At 42.8% G+C, this 20,514-nt stretch overlaps 3 protein-coding genes and 1 pseudogene across 3 annotated transcripts; 3 read left to right on the top strand and 1 right to left on the bottom strand.

The window, feature by feature from the left end:
• The first annotated feature begins 747 nt into the window (after positions 1–747).
• Positions 748–10,866, top strand: LOC4327983 (E3 ubiquitin-protein ligase UPL3). Its single transcript, XM_015769680.3, has 18 exons — positions 748–1,647; positions 2,190–2,300; positions 2,425–2,541; positions 2,629–2,796; positions 2,884–3,045; positions 3,848–4,087; positions 4,261–4,382; positions 4,679–6,089; positions 6,814–6,906; positions 7,369–8,901; positions 8,998–9,228; positions 9,329–9,433; positions 9,524–9,604; positions 9,697–9,765; positions 9,845–9,973; positions 10,071–10,190; positions 10,286–10,502; positions 10,590–10,866. Exons 1-17 carry the CDS (start codon positions 901–903, stop codon positions 10,349–10,351), a joined length of 5,505 nt encoding a protein of 1,834 aa, XP_015625166.1. The 5' UTR covers positions 748–900; the 3' UTR covers positions 10,352–10,502; positions 10,590–10,866.
• A 928-nt stretch (positions 10,867–11,794) lies between these two features.
• LOC4327982 (SKP1-like protein 1) lies at positions 11,795–14,114 on the top strand (annotated as a pseudogene).
• On the top strand, positions 14,069–17,841 carry LOC4327981 (glycerate dehydrogenase). The gene is made up of 12 exons (XM_015769681.2): positions 14,069–14,885; positions 14,975–15,058; positions 15,127–15,267; positions 15,350–15,471; positions 15,563–15,644; positions 15,764–15,836; positions 16,263–16,354; positions 16,466–16,540; positions 16,656–16,841; positions 17,043–17,087; positions 17,259–17,373; positions 17,463–17,841. Exons 1-12 carry the CDS (start codon positions 14,763–14,765, stop codon positions 17,483–17,485), a joined length of 1,161 nt encoding a protein of 386 aa, XP_015625167.1. The 5' UTR covers positions 14,069–14,762; the 3' UTR covers positions 17,486–17,841.
• On the bottom strand, positions 17,462–19,426 carry LOC4327980 (GDSL esterase/lipase EXL3). Its single transcript, XM_015769683.3, has 2 exons — positions 19,080–19,426; positions 17,462–18,973 (listed from the first exon to the last, which is right to left on the bottom strand). Exons 1-2 carry the CDS (start codon positions 19,333–19,335, stop codon positions 18,150–18,152), a joined length of 1,080 nt encoding a protein of 359 aa, XP_015625169.1. The 5' UTR covers positions 19,336–19,426; the 3' UTR covers positions 17,462–18,149.
• Between the last annotated feature and the right edge of the window lie 1,088 nt (positions 19,427–20,514).

Below are 20,514 nucleotides of genomic sequence, written 5' to 3'. Positions count from 1 at the left end.
CCTCAACGCTAGGAGGACCCTATAAGTATAGATAGAGATGGCAACAGTGAATTATCTTTGTTACAATACTAGCAAAATACCCATGCTTTGCTATGGGTAAAATGTCCATACTTATACCTATGCTTTGATATGGTAAAATGTCCATACTTATTTGAATGTACCTAGAAACGCTTTCTAAGATCATGAACATAGATATTTACCGCTAAAAATAAAACTCTTCTTACGTGGGATACATATAAATATGTAAGACCTAGTTTATTAGATATTGTTGTATATGGGACTGAAACATTATTTGCAATCTTGATTGGCTAGTGCAAGTTTTGAGCCATGTCTGGACGTTGATTTTTAATTAGTTATGAACGGATTTTGATATATGTTGAATGATATTCTACAATTTTTGAAGAAATCCGTTTGAGATGCACCGTTTGAGCTAGCTCAAGATGTTTGAATTTTGTTAAGATTGTGATCCCTCCCATAACCTAAAACTTGTAGTTTTGTGATAACTCAAGCATAAAATTGGAAGTTTTCCAATATATAAACTTATTATATCTACAGTTTGTGATAATTTAGTTAAAAAATATGTAGTCTTGTTATAATAAAATTAAGTAAAATAAAAATAAAATGGGAGGTTGATTTTAGGAGAAGCATTCCATTCCGTTTGGTTGAAGAGCGGCTATAGGAGGGGGGGAACCAAAGCCAAGCCACGTCCACCGCACCGTCTTAAGCCCCAAAATCCCCAAATCCCTCGCCCCCCTCGATCCATCCTCTCCTCTCCGGCGAGCGAATCCGATCCGCCGCAGATCGAGTCGAGCTCCGATCGATCGATCGATGCGCCCGCCGCCGGTCGCCGCCTAGGCACGGCTGCGAGCCACCCCCTCCCCCCCGCCCGTCACCGCTTGTATGGAAACGCGCAGCCGCAAGCGCGCCGCCGCCGCAGCCGCAGCAGCAGCCGCCTCCTCCTCCTCCTCAGCCTCTGCTCCCAAGCGCACCCGCCGCTCCTCCGCTGCCTCCTCCTCCTCCGCCGCCGCTCCCCCTCCTGCGCCTGCGCCTGCACCTGCGATGGACCCCTCCCCTTCCTCCCGCCGCCGGGCTCGCGCCTCCGCCTCCGACAAGGGCAAGGACCCCGACCCCTCCTCCGACCCCTCCCCTCCCTCCGCCCCCGACGACGACGACGCCGTCGCCCCCTTCCCGCACTCCTTCACCTCCGCCAGCACCGCCCTCCAGGGCCTCCTCCGCAGGCTCGGCGCCGGCCTCGACGACCTCCTCCCCTCCTCCGCCGCCGCCGCCTCCTCCTCCTCCACCTCCGCCCAGCTCAAGCGGATCCTCTCCGGCCTCCAGTCCGATGGCGACGAGTCGCGCCAGCTCCAGTCTCTCATGCAGCTCTGCGAGATGCTCTCCATCGGCACCGAGGAGTCGCTCGCTGCCTTCCCCGTCGATGCCTTCGTGCCCATCCTCGTTGGCCTTCTCGGCCCCGGGGAGGATGGTGCAGGCGGCGCCAGCCCCGATGTCATGCTGCTCGCCGCCCGTGCCCTCGCCAATCTCGTCGACGTCCTCCCCTCCTCTTGCTCTGCCGTCGTGCACTATGGGGCTATACCCTGTTTCTGTGCTCGCCTGCTCACCATCGAGTACATGGACCTCGCCGAGCAGGTATACTCACCCCGCCCCTTGTCTCATTACTCATTACTCTCATCTCATTCTTCATATTATTATTATTGCTTTGTTATGCTTTTCTGCTACCATCGATTCATTCATCTACTCGTGTATGTACACCACTGAATTAATAAAATTGTTCATATGACCTAGTTGAATATTTTTACCTGAATACTCTCATCTTGCTCTGCTGTTGTTATGCCACCACAACGACGACTCAGTAGCCATTGTCTTTGATAGGTCCAGTATAGCTATACGCTCTAGTACCATTGATGCATGAACTCTACTCATGTGGTTATTAGGTCGTCTCGTTATATTCCATACCCAACTGAATAACTACACCACTGATGAATAAATAAAATTATTCATATGATTAGTTTAAAGTGCATAACTATAAGCTGTGGTGTCATAAATAAATGATGAATCTAACCATTTGCCGTCATGAGGTAGGCTAGCTAGATTCACTCGGAACACCTGTTCTTTGCCCCTTCAAGCATGTGTTTACCGAGATGCTAACATCCACTTCTTGATGTTCTTAGTCGCTACAAGCCCTCAAGAAGATCTCCCAGGAGCATCCAACTGCCTGTTTACGAGCTGGTGCGCTAATGGCTGTCCTGTCATATCTGGACTTCTTCTCTACTGGTGTTCAGGTATGCTATTAATTAATTCACCACTCCGGATATCTCAAATCTTCAAACCCACTTAAATTTAATTTCCTCTGGTTCTGCATGCTCTATTAACTTACTATCTGTTTCCTCTTGGACATGCTTCTAGAGAGTTGCGTTGTCTACTGCTGCTAATATATGCAGGAAGCTGCCATCTGATGCGTCCGAGTTTGTCATGGAAGCTGTTCCGTTGCTCACGAATCTCTTGAACCACCATGATTCTAAGGTATTTTTCATTTCCAAACATCGCATTGGTGATCCGGCTTCACCTTTATAACATGCGGTTTTAACTTTCTGTTTATGCTCATTCCAGGTGCTCGAACATGCTTCTGTTTGTTTGACACGCGTTGCAGAGGCTTTTGCTTCTTATCCAGAGAAATTGGATGATTTGTGCAATCATGGGTTGGTTGCTCAGTCTGCTAGCCTGGTATCAATCAGCAACTCCGCAGGCCAGGCCTCGTTGAGTACATCAACATATACGGTACACGCAAATATGTTCTGTCATTCTTTCGAGTTGTTTCCTATCTTTTCTGTACTCTTGCTAAGGATAGACTGGAACTTTTTTCAGGGATTAATTCGTCTTCTCTCAACATGTGCGAGTGGGTCGCTTTTAGCAGCCAAAACACTTCTTCTTCTTGGAATCAGTGGTACTCTTAAAGATATTCTTTCAGGTTCTGGTTTGGTTGCTGGAGCATCAGTCTCCCCAGCTTTGTCAAGGCCTGCTGAACAGGTGATTGCCTGTGTCACTGAATTTACTTAATCTGAAGCTTTATGGCATTTTTATCATCTATCTCAGATGAAGTGACATGCGGGTAGCTGAGACTCAGTTCTTATGTATTTCTGAAACTTGCTTTAGCAGACCATGTTTTCTAAACTTGTGTCTTCTGCGCCTATCTCCATGGCTTACCACAACTTCCTAAAAGTTAAGGCTATGCGCCTATGCCACATGTACAATTTTCCATACCAGTGGGCAGTTCCCTATGGTAATATTCTTGAGGATTGAAGGTAGGACTGTTATTTAGTAAACAAAAACTAGTCTGTTGACGTTTTAATGAACCACGCAGAAAGGGAACATGTTATCGGTGGATCTCTGTTCATGTTCAGTGCCATTGTTTCAAATGCTGTACAACAGTCCTTGAGACACTATTCTCAAATAACGCGTCCTGCATTAAGTTAATTTCTTTGGGATAGTGTTTTAAGGAGACATAAAGGAACACAATACTCAGTATCTAATTTGAAGTGTGATTGATCCAAAGCTACCAACGCTTACCAGTAGTAACTAATTGCTGAGTTACATTTTTTTGGTCTTATTTCTTATATCATACATATGCCAATAAACATATTTGCTGAGATTCAAAATATCTGACATTTGTGAGCATTGTTAACGCATGATGTTATCAGCAGCTGCTGCTTGTTATCTCACTTACGCACCCTTATGTTGATTGTTGGCACCTATGTTTGATTGAGGGGGTGATACATGCTTGTTAATTTCTTTATGTGTGATGTTTACATATTTACTCTTACCTCTGCAGATGTTTGAGATAGTGAGCCTTGCTGATGATTTGCTTCCACATTTGCCTTCGGGAATCATTTCTTTACCAGCATACTTCCATGTGCTTGTTAAAGGCTCTTCTTCAAAGAAATCAGCTTCCACCAAACAAGATGGGACAAGTTCAACAGAAAATGAAAGGTCAGGACATGAGAGACTATTACGTGAGCACCCTGAGCTTCTAAAGCAGTTCGGTATGGACTTATTACCCATAATGACGCAGGTTTGTGCCCAGATCCTCTTTCTTGTCAGTGAACATAACTACTACCTTCCAAAATAGAGCAACTTTGTCCAGGTGCATAGCCAGATGTTGCTATATTTTGGGGCAGATGGAGTACTACTACTTTTGGGAATATGTCAGGGTTTCTGTACTTAATGGCATCTGTTCTTGGACAGGTGTATGGCTCAAGTGTAAATGCACCGATACGCCACAAATGCTTATCAATCATTGGAAAACTAATGTACTACAGCTCTGCTGAAATGATCCAGTCCCTCCTTGGCACAACAAACATATCCAGGTGCTAATACAAGATTCTGCTTCAGTCTTATTCTTTTCTTGTATTTATGTTGGAAGTTTTTATTGATAAGCATATTTATGTTGGAAGAATAAGACTGCTGAAAACTAATGCTTATCAATCACTGGAAAACTGGAAAACTAATGTGCTACAGCCCTGCTGAAATGATCCAGTCACTCCTTGGCACAACCTAATGATTTACTGGCATATGTATATTGGAAGCTTTTATTTCTTGTATTGTGCAAGTAGACACACCTTCATTTCTGATCCTTGCTAAGCTACATAATTTCCATTTGCAGCTTCCTAGCAGGCATTCTTGCGTGGAAAGATCCGCAAGTGTTGATTCCTGCTCTTCAAATAGCAGAAATTATGATGGAAAAACTTCCTGAGACATTCTCTAAGTTGTTTGTGAGGGAAGGTGTCGTTCATGCTGTGGAGTCGCTTATATGTCCAGAATCCTCTGATATGGTGCCTTCTCAGGTATTGCCACATGATAAAGACAATGAATCTGTGATGCCCTCGCATTCTAGACGCCAGCGCCGGCGTGGTGCTGCTGCACCAACAGAAAACAGCTCATTAGATGAATCAAACACTTCCAATCCTGGGATTGCCAGCTCAACACCATGCTCTACAGAAGTTCAAAACACCAGTCTTCGATTTGCAGTTAGTGATCGTGCAAAGTCGTTCAAAGATAAATACTTCCCTTCTGACCATGAATCAAGAGATCTTGGAGTTACTGACGATCTTCTTAAACTGAGAACACTCTGTGCAAAGTTAAATTCTGCAAGTGAGAATGTCGTGACAAAAGCCAAAGGGAAATCAAAAGCGTTAAGTGCCACTCATTTTGACATCTCACATGATGTGGAGGCACAATTTGAGCTGATAATAACACAAATACTTACTGAGCTTAGCAAAACTAACGGCGTATCAACATTTGAGTTCATTAGAAGCGGAGTTGTTGCAGCATTGCTTGACTATTTGTCCTGTGGGACATTTGGAAAGGAGAGGGTATCTGAGGCAAACCTGCCAAAGCTTCGTCAGCAGGCGCTTAGGCGATACAAGTCTTTTATATCTGTTGCCCTTTCTATTGACCATGAAAGGAATGAGACTCCTATGGCTTTTTTGGTCCAAAAACTGCAAAGTGCTTTGTGTTCATTGGAGCGCTTCCCTGTTGTGCTCAGCCAGTCCAGCAGAATAGGTATTGGAGGCTCCCGTTTGACTTCAGGTTTGAGTGCTCTAGCTCAGCCCTTCAAGTTGCGCCTTTGTCGAGGTCAGGGTGAAAAATCACTTCGGGATTATTCGTCAAATATTGTGCTTATTGATCCCTTTGCGAGTCTAGCAGCTGTTGAAGAGTTTCTTTGGCCCAGAGTTCAGCGTAGTGAGGCTGCTTCGAAGCCTACAGTTCCATCAGGAAATAATTCTGAATCTGGCATACCTGGCACCGCAGCTGGTGCGTCATCCACAGCTGCACCAGCTCCATCTGGCAGGCGTCCAACAACAAGATCAAAATCATCTGCTGCAAGTAGTGGTGCATCTAAGAAGGATTCTCAGGAGGAAAGCACAAACACTGCCAAGGGAAAGGGGAAGGCTGTTGCAAAACCAAACTCAGAAGAACCAAAAGGACCTAATACACGGAATGCTACTCGCAGAAAAGCTGCTTCAGAGAAAGATCTGGAAATGAAGCGAGCACATGGTGACAGCAGCTCTGAGGTATTTCTTTCATTTCTCTGAATGAACATGAAAAATTCTAATAGAGATTACGAATGCAGTTGTCAGTTTTATTTAGCTCTATACAAGATTCTAGTGCATGTTAATTCTATGTTGAGAGGCATATAGACATAATAATTGTCCAACAAGTATTAAATTAAAGATAATGTACAATCTCCTTTTTGTATACCAAGATTTGACCTCAGCGCCTTATAAACTACTTCCTCCGTTTCACAATGTAAGACTTTCTAGCATTGCCCACATTCATATAGATGTTAATAAATCTAGACATATCTATATGAATGTGAACAATGCTAGAAAGTCTTACAATATGAAACGGAGGGAGTACATTTTCATTTTTCTTTTATAATATTTCATGTTGGTTTCATAGCAAACCTATGTGGTTTTCCACCTAGCTATTAGTTTGCGCTAGATGTGGCCATTTAATTTATAGAGTAAACAAATCATAACAATTCTGTATCTGATACCCATGTTCGACATAGAGTTCAGTCTCCGATTGCCATTCCCAACAGAGTTGTATGTGAAACAAGGTATATTATATTTTACTGATGAGGACAATTATTGTTAAAAAAGATGACTTGAAGTTCCAATGCATTTTTATATGAGAAACTAGCTGTGTGTATGCATACTATCTGCTAATTATTGGATATGACTTGCATGGACTGGGAGCAATGCAAGTAGTAAATTTGTGTTTTTGTGCATGCAGGATGAGGAGCTTGACACATCTCCTATTGAAATTGATGACGCTTTAATGATTGATGATGATGACATGTCAGAGGATGAAGAAGATGATCATGAGGTAATGTTTACCACTTTCCAAAATTTATTGTGCTTCTAATTTTGTATTGTTGCAACCTGCACTAATTTGTAGGTTTATATATAAGTTTGTTCACATGGCATTTTAGAGCTAGCTTGACCTTATTTAAGTTTCGGCATACACCAATGATAAGCATAAGTTTGGTCTAACCAGCTATCGAGTCTTTTCGGCTTGATATTCAAATATAAGCTTTTCTTCCACAGAGAAGATGTATTATAAATGAAGTGGGGTGGTGCGCTTATGCTAGGGCTCACAAGTCACAATGGGATTTTATGCAAACAACATGTTGTGCTTGTTGATATATAAGCTGTAAGCTTTTATTTGATAGGCCTGCCTGTAAGATCAGCATATTATATCATATGCCAATAAAGCTCTTAGTTTTTCATTATTACAGATATTATTTGCTCTGGTCTGTAAATAAATAACTGTACTACTATTTATCAGGTTCTCCAAGATGGCTCTCTTCCTATTTGTGTTCAAGATGGGGTGCATGACGTGAAATTGGGTGACACTGATGACTCTAACATTGGTTCAGCAAGTGATAGCCAAGTGCAGCCCTCATCTGGTTCCAGCACTAGGAACATCATGAGCAGGGGAGTAGATCCAAATACCTTTGGTTCACGAGGTGCAATGTCATTTGTTGCTGCGACAATGGCTGGGCTGGCTTCTGTTGGTGGTCGGGGGGTTAGAGGTAGTCGCGATCGACGTGGCCTGTCACTTGGAGGTAGCATAAATGAGCACAATAAACTGATATTTATGGCTGGGGGGAAGCAGCTCAGCAAACATCTGACTGTGTATCAAGCTCTCCAACGTCAGCTGATGTTTGAAGAGGATGATGATGAGAAGTTTAATGGATCTGATTTGTCAAATGATGGAAATCGATTTTGGGGTGATGTGTTCACGATAACATACCAGAAGGCTGATAGCCAGGCTGAGAAGGTATCCCAAGGTGGTTCCACCTCGTTGAACTCAAAATCAGATCCTTCAAGATCTATATCTGAATTGAAAGGTGTTTCTCTCCTTGATAGCATCTTACAGGCAGAACTCCCATGTGATCTAGAGAGAACAAACTCAACTTACAACATTTTAGCACTATTGCGTGTATTAGAGGGGCTCAATCAGTTGTCCCCTCGTTTAAGAGTACATGCTGCTTCTGATGATTTTGCTGAGGGAAAAATCACCACACTGGATGAGCTATATAGAACTGGAGCCAAGGTACCGTCAGAAGAGTTTGTTAATAGTAAGTTGACACCAAAGCTTGCTCGGCAAATGCAGGATGTTCTTGCCCTCTGTAGTGGCAGTTTACCTTCTTGGTGTTACCAGATGACCAAAGCCTGCCCTTTCTTGTTTCCCTTTGAAACAAGGAGACAGTACTTTTACTCCACAGCATTTGGGTTGTCCCGTGCTTTGAATCGACTTCAGCAACAACAGGGTGACAACCAAAATGCTGGTGGCGAAAGGGAGATCCGATTTGGAAGGCTACAACGTCAAAAAGTTCGTGTTTCCCGTAACCGTATTCTGGATTCTGCTGCTAAAGTTATGGAGATGTTCTCCAGTCAGAGAGCTGTTCTTGAGGTAGAATACTTTGGTGAAGTTGGAACAGGGCTTGGGCCCACTTTGGAGTTCTATACTCTCTTAAGCCATGAACTCCAGAGTGTTCGCCTTGGATTATGGAGATCTAGTTCTCCATCTGATACGGGAATGCAAATTGATAGGAGCGCAAGTCCCGACGATGACTTGGCAGCCAAAGAACTCAGCTCAGATTTACCTGACAATGGCAGCCACTTGATACAAGCTCCCTTTGGATTGTTTCCTCGGCCTTGGCCACTTACCGTTGATGCTTCAGAAGGCAGTAGATTTTCTAAGGTCATCGAACATTTCCGCTTGGTTGGGCGAGTGATGGCAAAAGTTTTGCAAGATGGAAGACTTTTAGATTTGCCTCTATCAACAGCACTTTATAAGCTTATACTTGGACAAGTAAGTGATATACTCTTACTGGATTAATATCAGTTTTTCCTTTTGTTACATTTGTTTTATTGAAGTTAGTCTGAACAAATGAACTGTATGTGCCAGGAGCTGGACTTATTTGACATAATCTCATTTGATGCTGAATTCGGAAAGACATTGCAAGAACTGCAAATTCTTGTTGAACGGAAGAGGTTCCTTGAATCCACTTATGGCATGAATCAGCTAGAAGTCACGGACTTGCGTTTCCGTGGCACTCCTATCGAAGATTTGTGTTTAGATTTTACTCTTCCAGGTTATCCTGATTATATTCTTAAAGAAGGCGAGGAAAACACAATTGTAAGTGATGAAACCCATCTTAGTTTTGTGTTTGTCCCAGTGACTAGTGTCTGCATTTGCTCCTTTTTGTGGTAATAAATAGTATTACTCTGTTTTGCAGGTAAATATTTACAACTTGGAAGAGTATGTTACTTTGGTAGTGGATGCTACAGTTAAATCAGGGATAATGAGGCAAGTCGAAGCATTTAGATCAGGATTTAACCAGGTGCAACGTCATTTTCTCTCTCTTGTAATCATTTTATTAGCTGTTTTTTTTTGTTTACTGTAATTGTTCATGTTTACCTTTCTGTTTTAGGTCTTTGACATCTCATCCCTGAAAATATTTTCACCTGAAGAGCTTGACTATCTAATATGTGGTCGCCGAGAAATTTGGGAGGTAATGCTCTCTCTCTCTCTCTCACACACACACACACACACACGCACACAGTTTTAGTTTGTTACATTTCACTGAATAAACCTGTGCTGCAGCCTGATTCATTGGTGGATAATATAAAATTTGATCATGGGTATACTGCTAAAAGTCCTGCAATTGTAAATGTAAGTGCGCTATATGCATTTCAATATCTGAATTGGCCTTCTGTAAGTTTAGTTACTTAATTGCTCTACATGTTTGTAGCTACTCGAGATCATGGCTGAATTCACCCCAGAGCAACAACATGCATTCTGCCAGTTTGTAACTGGTGCTCCTCGGCTTCCGCCTGGTGGTTTAGCTGCCCTTAATCCCAAGCTTACTATAGTTAGGAAGGTAACATTCTTGGTATATCTTATTAGCATGTTATAACGTATGAATATTGTCGCCTCATTTTGGGTGATATAACTTTGTTGTTGCTTTTGATCATTAGCACCCCTCAAGTGCGGTGAATACTTCAAATATCGCTGGAGTTACAGAGTCTGCAGATGATGATCTGCCAAGTGTTATGACATGTGCTAATTATCTTAAATTGCCTCCATACTCCACAAAAGTACGGTTTCTTTCTCTGGTACATGGTGAATTTTTCGTTTTCTCTTGTACATGTGCTAATTATCTTAACTGGCTTTATGCTTTTGCTTTTTGCAGGAAGTGATGCGCAAGAAATTGCTTTATGCGATCCTAGAAGGCCGTGGATCATTTGATCTATCATGAGTTGATGATAACTAACATACAGGGCTCACCATTGAATGCCCTATCAATTTTATCCAGAATTAGTTTCTTTGTTGCCCGTGTGACATAATAGGTTGAGGCTACCAGCCGCTGTGGACAAAGCTTGAAGGACAGAGTCTCCCTTCAGACACAGGTGCTGAACTGGAGTATTTCTCATGTTAAATACTCCCATATATATAAGCTGATACATAAATAGATAATGTAGTATTGGTTTTTGCAGTGAAATCAAGTTCCATATATGTGGCGTGGGCAGCCTCGCGAGCACCGAGAAGAGGAGCTCTATCCTTTGCCGTACATGTAAATAAAGAAAAAAAAAGAAGGGGCAATAGTAGTTTACATATTTGTCGAAAGAAGGATTGATTCGTTGGTGAAACCCTTTGCTGTGTATCTGGAATGTTATTACTTTGCTATTATTATGTTGTTAACCATCATGTGTACATGTGTGATCGATAATATCGTACTGTTTTTGTACTAATAAATGTGGTGTAGTGCTAGTACATAGACGGTATTGTCTTGCCCCCCCCCCCCCCCCCCCCCAAGGAGCGAAAAGCAAAGATTTTGCTCAAAGACGACATCAGTTAGCTCCGAATCATTTATATAGCTCCGAATCATTTAGCTCCAAATCATTTATATAGCTCCGAATCATTTATAGTAAATCTAATAGACAATTCATATGTATAATAGTTAACTTATGTACTACATCATTAATAATTAGTTCTATTATACACATATAATGGGCTTGTTTGGTTTAATACCATCTTATTGCCTTATCCAATAGTACCCAATGTTAGTCACTAATAAAATTTTGGTAGGGCAAAAATTGGTTCCGAATCAAACAAGCCCAATGTTTCCTTTCTAATCCACACAAATTTGCAGTTCGTTCTCTTCTTTCTTATCTACTTAAAAGCCATAATTTACTTTGCAAGAACTACCTCCCCAGTATGTGGCATGTGAAATGTTCAAATCAGTTTCAACTCTATTTGCTACTACAGTAGTATCTTGCAACACATTCCTACTAGTGTATTTATTTTCGTTTATAGTTTCCAGAAGCTATGTCCTCTTTGATTCAAAGGAAAGTTAAAGTAATTTTTGGAGGAATTCATTCCTATGGGATTTTTCCCCTAGATGATCCTTTTTCAAAGGAATGAATAAAATTGAATCCTATGAAATCTTATGGAATACTCATGCCATACAAGTTTTGGAGGAAATTTAACATGAGGTAAAACCTCATGGAAACTTTCCTTTAAATCTTTCTCTCTTCTGTAATTCTTGTATTTTTTTATACGGTCGAAACAAACGGTCGTTCCTATGTTTCGTAATCCTACGATTTAAAGAGGTCCTAAAAAGAAAGTTATCTAAAAAAAAGGTTAAAAAGCAAGTCATGTTGGTGTGTGTGAGAGAGAGAGAGAAGCCAACCAAATGTAAGCCCACCATCCAGATAGAGGGAAGACCAACCAAAGAGAATAATAATAAATAAATAAATAGTCTCGGTCCACCGTCGTCGTCGTCTAGGGTTTCCTCCTCCTTCCCAGCGGAGATCAAGAATCAGAAGCAACAGCTATGGCGGCGGCGGCGGAGGGTGAAAAGAAGATGATAACGCTGAAGAGCTCGGATGGAGAGGAATTCGAGGTGGAGGCGGTGGGCATGGAGTCTCAGACCATCCGGCACATGATCGAGGATAAATGCGCCGACAATGGGATCCCCCTCCCCAACGTGAATTCCAAGATCCTCTCCAAGGTTATCGAGTACTGCAACAAGCACGTTCACGCCTCCGCCGACGACTCAACCTCCTCCGCTGACCTCAAGAACTGGACGCCGACTTCGTCAAGGTCGACCAGGCCACCCTCTTCGACCTCATCTTGGTAACCCATTCCCTCTCCACTCCCCGCTCTCCTCTCCTCTCCTCTCCGATTATTTTTTTTATTTACATACAGCGCAGAGTTCGTCCAGATCTATCTAGGTTGCACTCTTCTCCCTACCCTAGGTCTTGGCTTTACCAATATACTCCAGTAGTAGTATATTTCTATATTGGTACTACTCCACTACGTCTTAAATAAGTAACTACTCCCTCCGTCCCAAAATAAGTGCAGCCATGGTTTTCCGCGCCGAACTTTGACTGTTCGTCTTATTTGATTTTTTTTTAAAAAAAATTAAAAACATAAGTCACGAGTAAAGTACTATTCATGTTTTATCATCTCATAGCAATAAAAATGCTAATTATAAAAAAAATTTAAATAAAACGGACGACCAAAGTTGGGCGTGGAAACTCATGACTGTGCTTATTTTGGGACGGAGGTAGTAGATGATTTATTATGCCTATGTGAATCTGGTTGCGTGTTGTTAGCACAGCTTATCTGATGATTATTGCGTGTCCTTGTTTTATCTCCCAAATCAAACCCATTGTGTACAACTCTAGGGGCTGCCATGCTTTTTATTTCCATTTATTTCAACTAGTGCTCTTCTTTTCTTGTGCTTGGGGACAATGTTGATGGGTGGTGGGTTTATTACTCTTCTACCAGTAACGCTGTCAGTTTGTGTCAATTGATACTGTCTTCACTTTTAACATCCATAAATGCATTGGCTTGCTAAGCCTTAGGTTGTGTTTAGTTCCTTCCAAAGTTGGAAGTTTAGGTTAAAATTGGTACGATGTGACTGAAAAGTTGTGTGTATGACAGGTTGATGTGATGAAAAAAGTTGGAAGTTCGGATCTACTGTCTTTGTGGCTCAAATCTATTGTATGCTTCCTTGTCTCCCCCCCTCCCAAAATGGACCCTTCTAGGTTTTCCTAATGCATTATATGTTTTTGTTACTGTTGCAACATACTTGGCAGTACAATTGATGCTCGGACTTATATTTATTGTGCTAGCCTTTAAATTTATAATCATGGTACCCTTTTTAAACATGTGGATATATTGATGTTCAATTCATTTAGGCAATGTGGTTAAGTGATCCTTCTGTCATTAATTGTCTACTTGTCTGTTGTGACAGCTTAGTGCTTTTTTAGAAACCAACAATTAACTGTGACTAGTGGGCTAACGTTACCTAATAATTGGTTCCATACTTGTTACTTTCCTCTTACCTCCTAATTACCTGTATTTTCTCTAGGGATAGTGCACATGTATCCATGTTTAATTGGAGGATTTGCTGCTCTTTAAAAGGACAATAGATGTTTGATAGTATTTAACTACCAAGTCCCTTGACATGTTAGTGGCTTCCTGTATTAGTCTGTCTCAATGGATTTTCCACATATATACATAATAAATAGTGGAAAAATATGTTGCCCTTGAAGAAGCAAAGAGCTGTTTGGTATGTAATTGTGAAGCATGTGTTGATAAAATGTTTAGTTTTATTGTTGTTAACCTGAGATATATAGATCTGACTTGTGAAGTACTTGCCTAACACACGGATGAATTGGTCCACCTGATTTGCTCTTTGGAAACATAATGTATGCCTGCTTACCTGCCTTTGTTATTCTGTTCCAGTTTTAACTCAAGTGTGCCTAGATGTGTTGATTATTTTCTGTATGTAGAAAGGAAGAAAGAAATTGATTGTCCACCTCTTGCAGGCTGCAAACTATCTCAACATCAAGGGATGGGATTGCTGGATCTGAGTTGCGCAGACCGTTGCAGACATGATCAAGGGCAAGACTCCGGAGGAAATCCGCAAGACCTTCAACATCAAGAAGGACTTGGCCCCTGAGGAGGAAGAGGAGATCCGCAGGGAGAACCAGTGGGCGTTTGAGTAGAGATGCAGCAGCTGCTACATGTGGCCGGTCGGTTGCAATGGTTGTAATTATTTTGGAGTGAGAATGAATGGTGGGGTGGGGGGGGGGGGTGTGGTTAGTGAAGGAAGGATGAAATGAAATGGGGGTTAGGTTAACTAGCTGGTTTATGAAGTATGGGTATGGAAGGGAAAACAAAAACTGAAGATTGTTACTATAAGGATGTTATGTGCGGCTGCCTAGACTGCAGTTGATATCGTCTGGTGGATGGATGATTTATTACTGGGATTATAAAGTCATCTGATTGTCGTCCATTGTCTCAGTGTCTGTCTGTCTATCTATCTAATCTGTGCCGCAGTAGTGTTGGAGGAAGTGCCAGGTGGTGAGGCAGCAGCGAGTCCAGGCCAAGCCTTGGCCTGGAGGAAAGAAAGAAAGAAAGATGATAAGGCGGCTGGGTGTGTCTGGTCTCTCCTGGTGTTGGTTGCCACACGTATATTTGGGCCCCTTATCCATCCATGATTTTGTTTTGTTTTGCGAATAATTTTGGCGCCTCAAGTTAGCCGATAAAGTTGGGAGTAGTACACTAGTAGTATACTAGTAGTAGAGTGAGCTCAAGACAAGAAGCAGTAGCGAGTCCAAGGCAAGGCAAGGCAGGCGAAAGCAAAACAAGAAATGGCGAAGCCGATATCGATCGAGGTGTGGAATCCGAGCGGAAAGTATCGCGTGGTGAGCACCAAGTCCATGCCCGGCACCCGCTGGATCCGCCTCCTCGCCGACAACGACTGCCGCCTCGAGGTAATCCTTTCCTTTCCTTCTTAGGCAGCGATTACTTATTGCATTACAATTACACTAGTAGTGGAGAGTCAATTCATTCCTTGCTTCAGATCTGCACGGAGACGAAGACCATCCTCTCTGTCGACGACATCCTCGCCCTCATTGGCGATCGCTGCGATGGTGTCATCGGCCAGGCAAGCAAAGCAATTGCAATCCAATAATTTTGATTGATTTCTTCTTGTTGATAACAAATTAAGTGCAGCTGACGGAGGAGTGGGGAGAGGTGCTGTTCTCGGCGCTGAAGCGCGCCGGCGGAACAGCCTTCAGCAACATGGCCGTCGGGTACAACAACGTCGACGTGGAGGCCGCCAATAGGAACGGCATCGCCGTCGGCAACACGCCTGTCAGTTCTGCCGCCCTCTGCTTCTTGATTTCTAGACTATCTTACTGGATGGTAATTTACTTACATACGTACACATGTACAGGGCGTTCTGACGGAGACGACGGCGGAGCTGGCCGCGTCTCTGTCGCTGGCGGCGGCGCGGAGGATCGTGGAGGCAGATCAGTTCATGAGGGCTGGCCTCTACGACGGATGGCTCCCGCACCTGTCTCTCTCTCTCTCTCTCTCTCTTTACTTTTACTACTGCTGCTAGTTGATAGATACTCATATATGTATATATGTATATATGTGCATGCAGGTTCGTGGGGAACTTGCTCAAGGGTCAGACTGTGGGAGTCATCGGAGCTGGTCGAATCGGCTCAGCTTACGCAAGAATGATGGTTAGTTCAGTTGGTACCTTACTAGCTAGGACTATTATTATTATAGTAGGAGTAATTATTTGTTCAATTTCGCAATTGCACCACAAAATTACTCATGTAAACATTTCCTTTTACCACAGATCGAGGGCTTCAAGATGAACTTGATCTACTACGACCTGTATCAGTCCACGCGCCTTGAGAAATTCGTCACAGGTATGCATCCAATTTTATAGTACTGGCTAGTTAATTTGTACTCCCTCCGTTCTAAATTGATCTACATATTTCATAGGTACACCAAGATCAATAAAAACTAATAACTCTCTCATACTATATTTACTCTAGCAACAAATTCAATGCATGCACCATCCCTAATATTTTCTAGCCAATAGCAAATCAAAATATTGCATGTGGGTTATAAATACTTGTGTGCATGGATGCATGCATCAATGTCCATTTACTCCAATGCACAAATAACGAATAGACTCTAATAAATGAACACAAATGTGTAGATCATTTAGAAATAATCTAAAAAACTATATGTAGATCAATTTGGAATGGAGGGAGTACGACATTAAGATAGATAGATTAGATTAGATTAATTAATGACCTGCACATTGATTTGAATGCATATGCATGTAGCTTACGGGCAGTTCCTGAAAGCAAACGGAGAGCAGCCTGTGACATGGAAGAGAGCCGCCACCATGGAGGATGTCCTCAGGGAGGCCGACGTGGTCAGCCATCTCTCTCATCGTCTCTTCTTTCTTTCTTCATTCTAATTATTAAGATGTTGATTAATTATGCAAATAAATGCTTGTGCATATATATATATATGTATGTGGCAGATTAGTCTGCACCCTGTGTTGGACAAGACCACTTACCATCTGATAAACCCGGAAAGGCTGGCCATCATGAAGAAGGTGCCTGCCTCTCTGCCTCTGTTAATTTCTTCTCTCGGTCCTCTTGATACTGTAGTACTATGCAGTGGGTAATTAACAGAGCATGTATACAAATAATCTAAATATAAAAATACAGGAAGCGGTTCTTGTGAATGCAAGTCGAGGACCGGTGATTGATGAGGTAGCACTGGTGGAGCACCTCAAGGCCAACCCCATGTTCCGCGTCGGTCTTGATGTGTTTGAGGATGAGCCTTACATGAAGCCCGGCCTCGCTGACATGAAGAATGCCGTCGTCGTACCTCACATCGCATCTGCCTCCAAGGTCCACTACCTGCCTGCTGCATCTGCTTATATATATATATATGCCTAGCTAGCTTGTTTTATTTTCTTTCTTTCTTTCTTTCTTCCCATAAAAATATCCATCCATCTTTACGTACTACTACTCCTACAACTACTAGTAATATGAATCAAAAAGGTACTGACTAATATAGTATATAATTTGCATCATTCTCCAATTCTCCAGTGGACGCGCGAAGGAATGGCAACACTTGCTGCTCTAAACGTTCTTGTAAGTACTCCTTCCATATGCATGCTTAATTAGCCTCAGCCCAAATATTATACTATTGATGATGAATGGAACACACACTGTGTGAGTGGGTCTGTCTGTCTGTGCATGTTTGTATTTGCACTAGATCGATTATATAAACCTGCTGATACGGTAATAATAATAATAATGCAGGGCAAGATCAAGGGTTATCCGGTTTGGGGGAACCCGAATCTAGTGGAGCCATTTCTCAAGGAGGATGCAACGCCGCCAGCTGCTTGCCCCAGCATTGTTAATGCCAAACAACTCGGTCGGTACTACTACGTACCGTTAGTTAATTCCTATTCATTGCCTAGTTAAAATTAACTTTAACTGCATGCGAATATATATGCGATGCAGGCCTGCCATCGTCAAAGCTCTAAGAACTGGAGCTCGGTCCATCATATTATATCTGTCGGTTCAAGATCATACTCCACTACATGAAGTCTAGATCGAGGTGCATATGCTTGCTGTTCTAGCGGAGCGGGCAACAAGCTGTCAGCCAGACTTTTGATATCTAATTTCACACACACACACACACACACACACACACATATATATATATATATATAATATACTAGCTAGCTTCAATTCCTTGTTATTATACCACTAGTACGACTGTAATTTTGTGAGTCTTAAAACATGCGAGCTACATGTATGTTATTACACCCGTACTAGCTACTACTGTAGATTAATTACTGTTACGAAATGAAGATACCCTAGCTGCCTGTTTGGGAAACGTACGATTAATCATCAATGACAAAGATTTACAGGGCTCTAGCTAGCTAGCACTAGCAGCCTGCGGAGAGAGAGAGGAATTAATTGATATTAGTAATAACTAGCACATACATATGCATCCTTGCGTATAGTAAGTGGAGTAAGTTTATAAGGGAAGAAATAATTAAGGGAAAACCTGGCTTAGCTGAAGAAGAGCAAGCAATACTATTATATTATATAATCCAATAAAAGTTGAAACAAAAAAGAGGGAGCAAATTAAAGCAAAAGCTAGATATATATAATATAATAATGATGGACAGAGATATATAGTTAGTCGAGGAGGAGTTTCTTGACGTAATTATCGTAGACGAAGTCGGTGAGGATGCTGTAAGCTTTCTCGGTGGGGTGGTAGCTGTCCCAGAAGAGATAGTCGGAGACGGGGGTGCAGACGGAGGAGGTGAGGGCGTTGCAGAGGACGGAAACCTCCAGGAGGCCAGTGCCGCAGCAACCCATGGTGGAGTCGCTGAAGCCGTACGCCCGTGGACGCATCATCATGTCCATCAGGAAGCCGTAGATGTCCATGAAAACAAGCTTGGTCTTGGTGCTCTTCTTCTTGGCCTGCATCTCCTCCATCCTCCTCTTCATCCCGGCGTTGTACGCCACCGCGATCTGGTTGTGCCCCTCCGAGCAGCGCCTCTCCATGCCCCCCGACATGGTCCTCTGCGACGGCACGCACCCGATGGGCGGCATCCCGATGATGGCCACCTTCCTCGCCCCGGCCTTCACCAGCTCGTCCACGAACGCCGCCGCGTGGTGCACCAGCAGCGCCGCGTACGAGGCGTGGTCGTAGCCGGGCCTCGCCCGCATGGTGAAGTAGGTGTTGGCCACGTCGTCGCTGCCGGCGCAGATGGCGAAGATGCCCCTGGTCATCATGTCCGCCACCCGCGCGTCCCCGGCGGCGCCGCGCACCCGCTCCTTGTACTGCTGGAACAGCAGCAGCTGGTCGGGCATGGAGATGACGGAGGCCAGGCGAGGCGTCAGCGGGTCGAAGCCGGTGCCCCCCGACGCGAAGCTGACGCCGGTGAGGAGCTCCTCAGTCGACAGCTCCGGCGACAGGTACGGCGGGAGAAGCTCCTTCAGACCAAGACGGGAAGCTGCATATGCATTCCGATCGATCCGTTGTTAGTTGTTGTTGTGCATGCATGTACTCCTATGAGAAATGAGAATTGACAAGAGAAAGAAAAGCATGTTGCTAGTTACCGATGAAGTCGGTTGGTATGCGTCCGTTGCAGAATCTGCCGGTGGGGGTGTGGTTGTGGAAGTCATGGCCGTAGGGAGGGAAGTTGGCCTTGATGATGGTGTTGATGCCGTTGTTGTTCCCCGGGTCCACGATCGAGTCCCCAAACACGATCAGCGCCGGCGATGACGCTGCCTGCACCACCACCACCGGCACCGCCGCCCACAACACCATCACCACCAATGCCGCCGCCGCGCTACTGCCTCCTCCCATTCTCATTCTATCTCTACACGCTCTACGTACTGCCAGCGAATTGAATCTAAGCACAGCACCGCGCACTCTCAGTAAAATTAAAGTAGCACCAGGCAGCTAGCTATGTTTGTCTAGTATTTATAGACGACCAAATTCAAGCATGATTTATCGTTGGCGTGCACTGCACTTAACACCGCCGCTCGCAACATATATTTTCAATTTGCATCAACCTAGCTACTATTATTACGTACCCCGTACTAGATAGAGTTGGCAACCTACGTACGTACTGTACCAGTACAACCCATACTAGATACTCCATCCGTTTCAAAATATTTGACACCGTTAACTTTTTAGCACATGTTTGACCGTTCGTCTTATTCAAAAAATTTGTGAAATATGTAAAACTATATATGTACATGAAAGTATATTTTACAATGAATCAAATGATATAAAAAGAATAAATAATTACTTAAATTTTTTTAATAAGACGAATGGTCAAATACGTACTAAAAAGTTAACGGCGTCAAACATTTTGAAACGAAGAGAGTATATAGTACTATGATCACTAGGAGTTGTTTTCTTGCACATCATCTAAATAGTTATTATTTTTTATATACACGACTTCAGATATAATTGTAAACGTGCGTTGACTAGTTTCAGTTGACCATTCGTTGGCACCGCAACATTACGCACTGACTTTCTAGCCTTGGAATCGAACACGGCTTGCATATATAGATACCGGCCGGTGATTAGCTCAAACCAACCAGGCAACAGAAAGTCAATATTTAGGAAAACATATAATATAACACTATACGAGATTATGTTTAAAACGTCAATAATTTTAAACTGGAGGGAGGATTACTGACAGAATATCACAAATTGCTACTACGATTAACGAGCTAATTAGTGGATACTTAGTACCCCTGGTATCTAGATTCGACAACACATAGTAGCGGATAGGGAATGAATTCTAATGAGAATGTTCTGTTATGTATTTTTTTAAAAAAAACTCAATAATAATACAAATAGTTGTTAAAAGTTCCAAAAAAATAATGTAGAGTACGGTGACATCTATCAGTAAAAAAAAAATTAGTCCAATCTACACATCTCTACTATTATAAAAATTGAAGATGTTTTTTTGCCGATACTTTGGTACGTCACCTATGTATGAGTCGGTTTTTTACGTTCGTTCACTTTTGGAAATAC

The sequence above is a fragment of the Oryza sativa genome, chromosome 2 (genome assembly GCF_034140825.1).
Source record: "Oryza sativa Japonica Group chromosome 2, ASM3414082v1".
NCBI lineage: Eukaryota > Viridiplantae > Streptophyta > Magnoliopsida > Poales > Poaceae > Oryza > Oryza sativa.
Note: the sequence above shows the minus strand (reverse complement) of the source record. Positions and strands in the feature narration are given on the sequence as shown.

Excerpts from the sequence above, each read along its gene's own strand:
- LOC4327981 (XM_015769681.2), top strand. The coding sequence starts at position 14,763 with ATGGCGAAGCCGATATCGATCGAGGTGTGGAATCCGAGCGGAAAGTAT. Across the intron at positions 15,268-15,349 it reads TCGCCGTCGGCAACACGCCT|GGCGTTCTGACGGAGACGAC; the intron begins GTCAGTTCTGCC and ends ACACATGTACAG. Across the intron at positions 15,645-15,763 it reads CAGCTTACGCAAGAATGATG|ATCGAGGGCTTCAAGATGAA; the intron begins GTTAGTTCAGTT and ends CTTTTACCACAG.
- LOC4327983 (XM_015769680.3), top strand. The coding sequence starts at position 901 with ATGGAAACGCGCAGCCGCAAGCGCGCCGCCGCCGCAGCCGCAGCAGCA. Across the intron at positions 9,605-9,696 it reads GTCGCCGAGAAATTTGGGAG|CCTGATTCATTGGTGGATAA; the intron begins GTAATGCTCTCT and ends CCTGTGCTGCAG. Across the intron at positions 9,974-10,070 it reads AGCTTACTATAGTTAGGAAG|CACCCCTCAAGTGCGGTGAA; the intron begins GTAACATTCTTG and ends TTTGATCATTAG.
- LOC4327980 (XM_015769683.3), bottom strand. The coding sequence starts at position 19,335 with ATGAGAATGGGAGGAGGCAGTAGCGCGGCGGCGGCATTGGTGGTGATG. Across the intron at positions 18,974-19,079 it reads CATACCAACCGACTTCATCG|CTTCCCGTCTTGGTCTGAAG; the intron begins GTAACTAGCAAC and ends ATGCATATGCAG.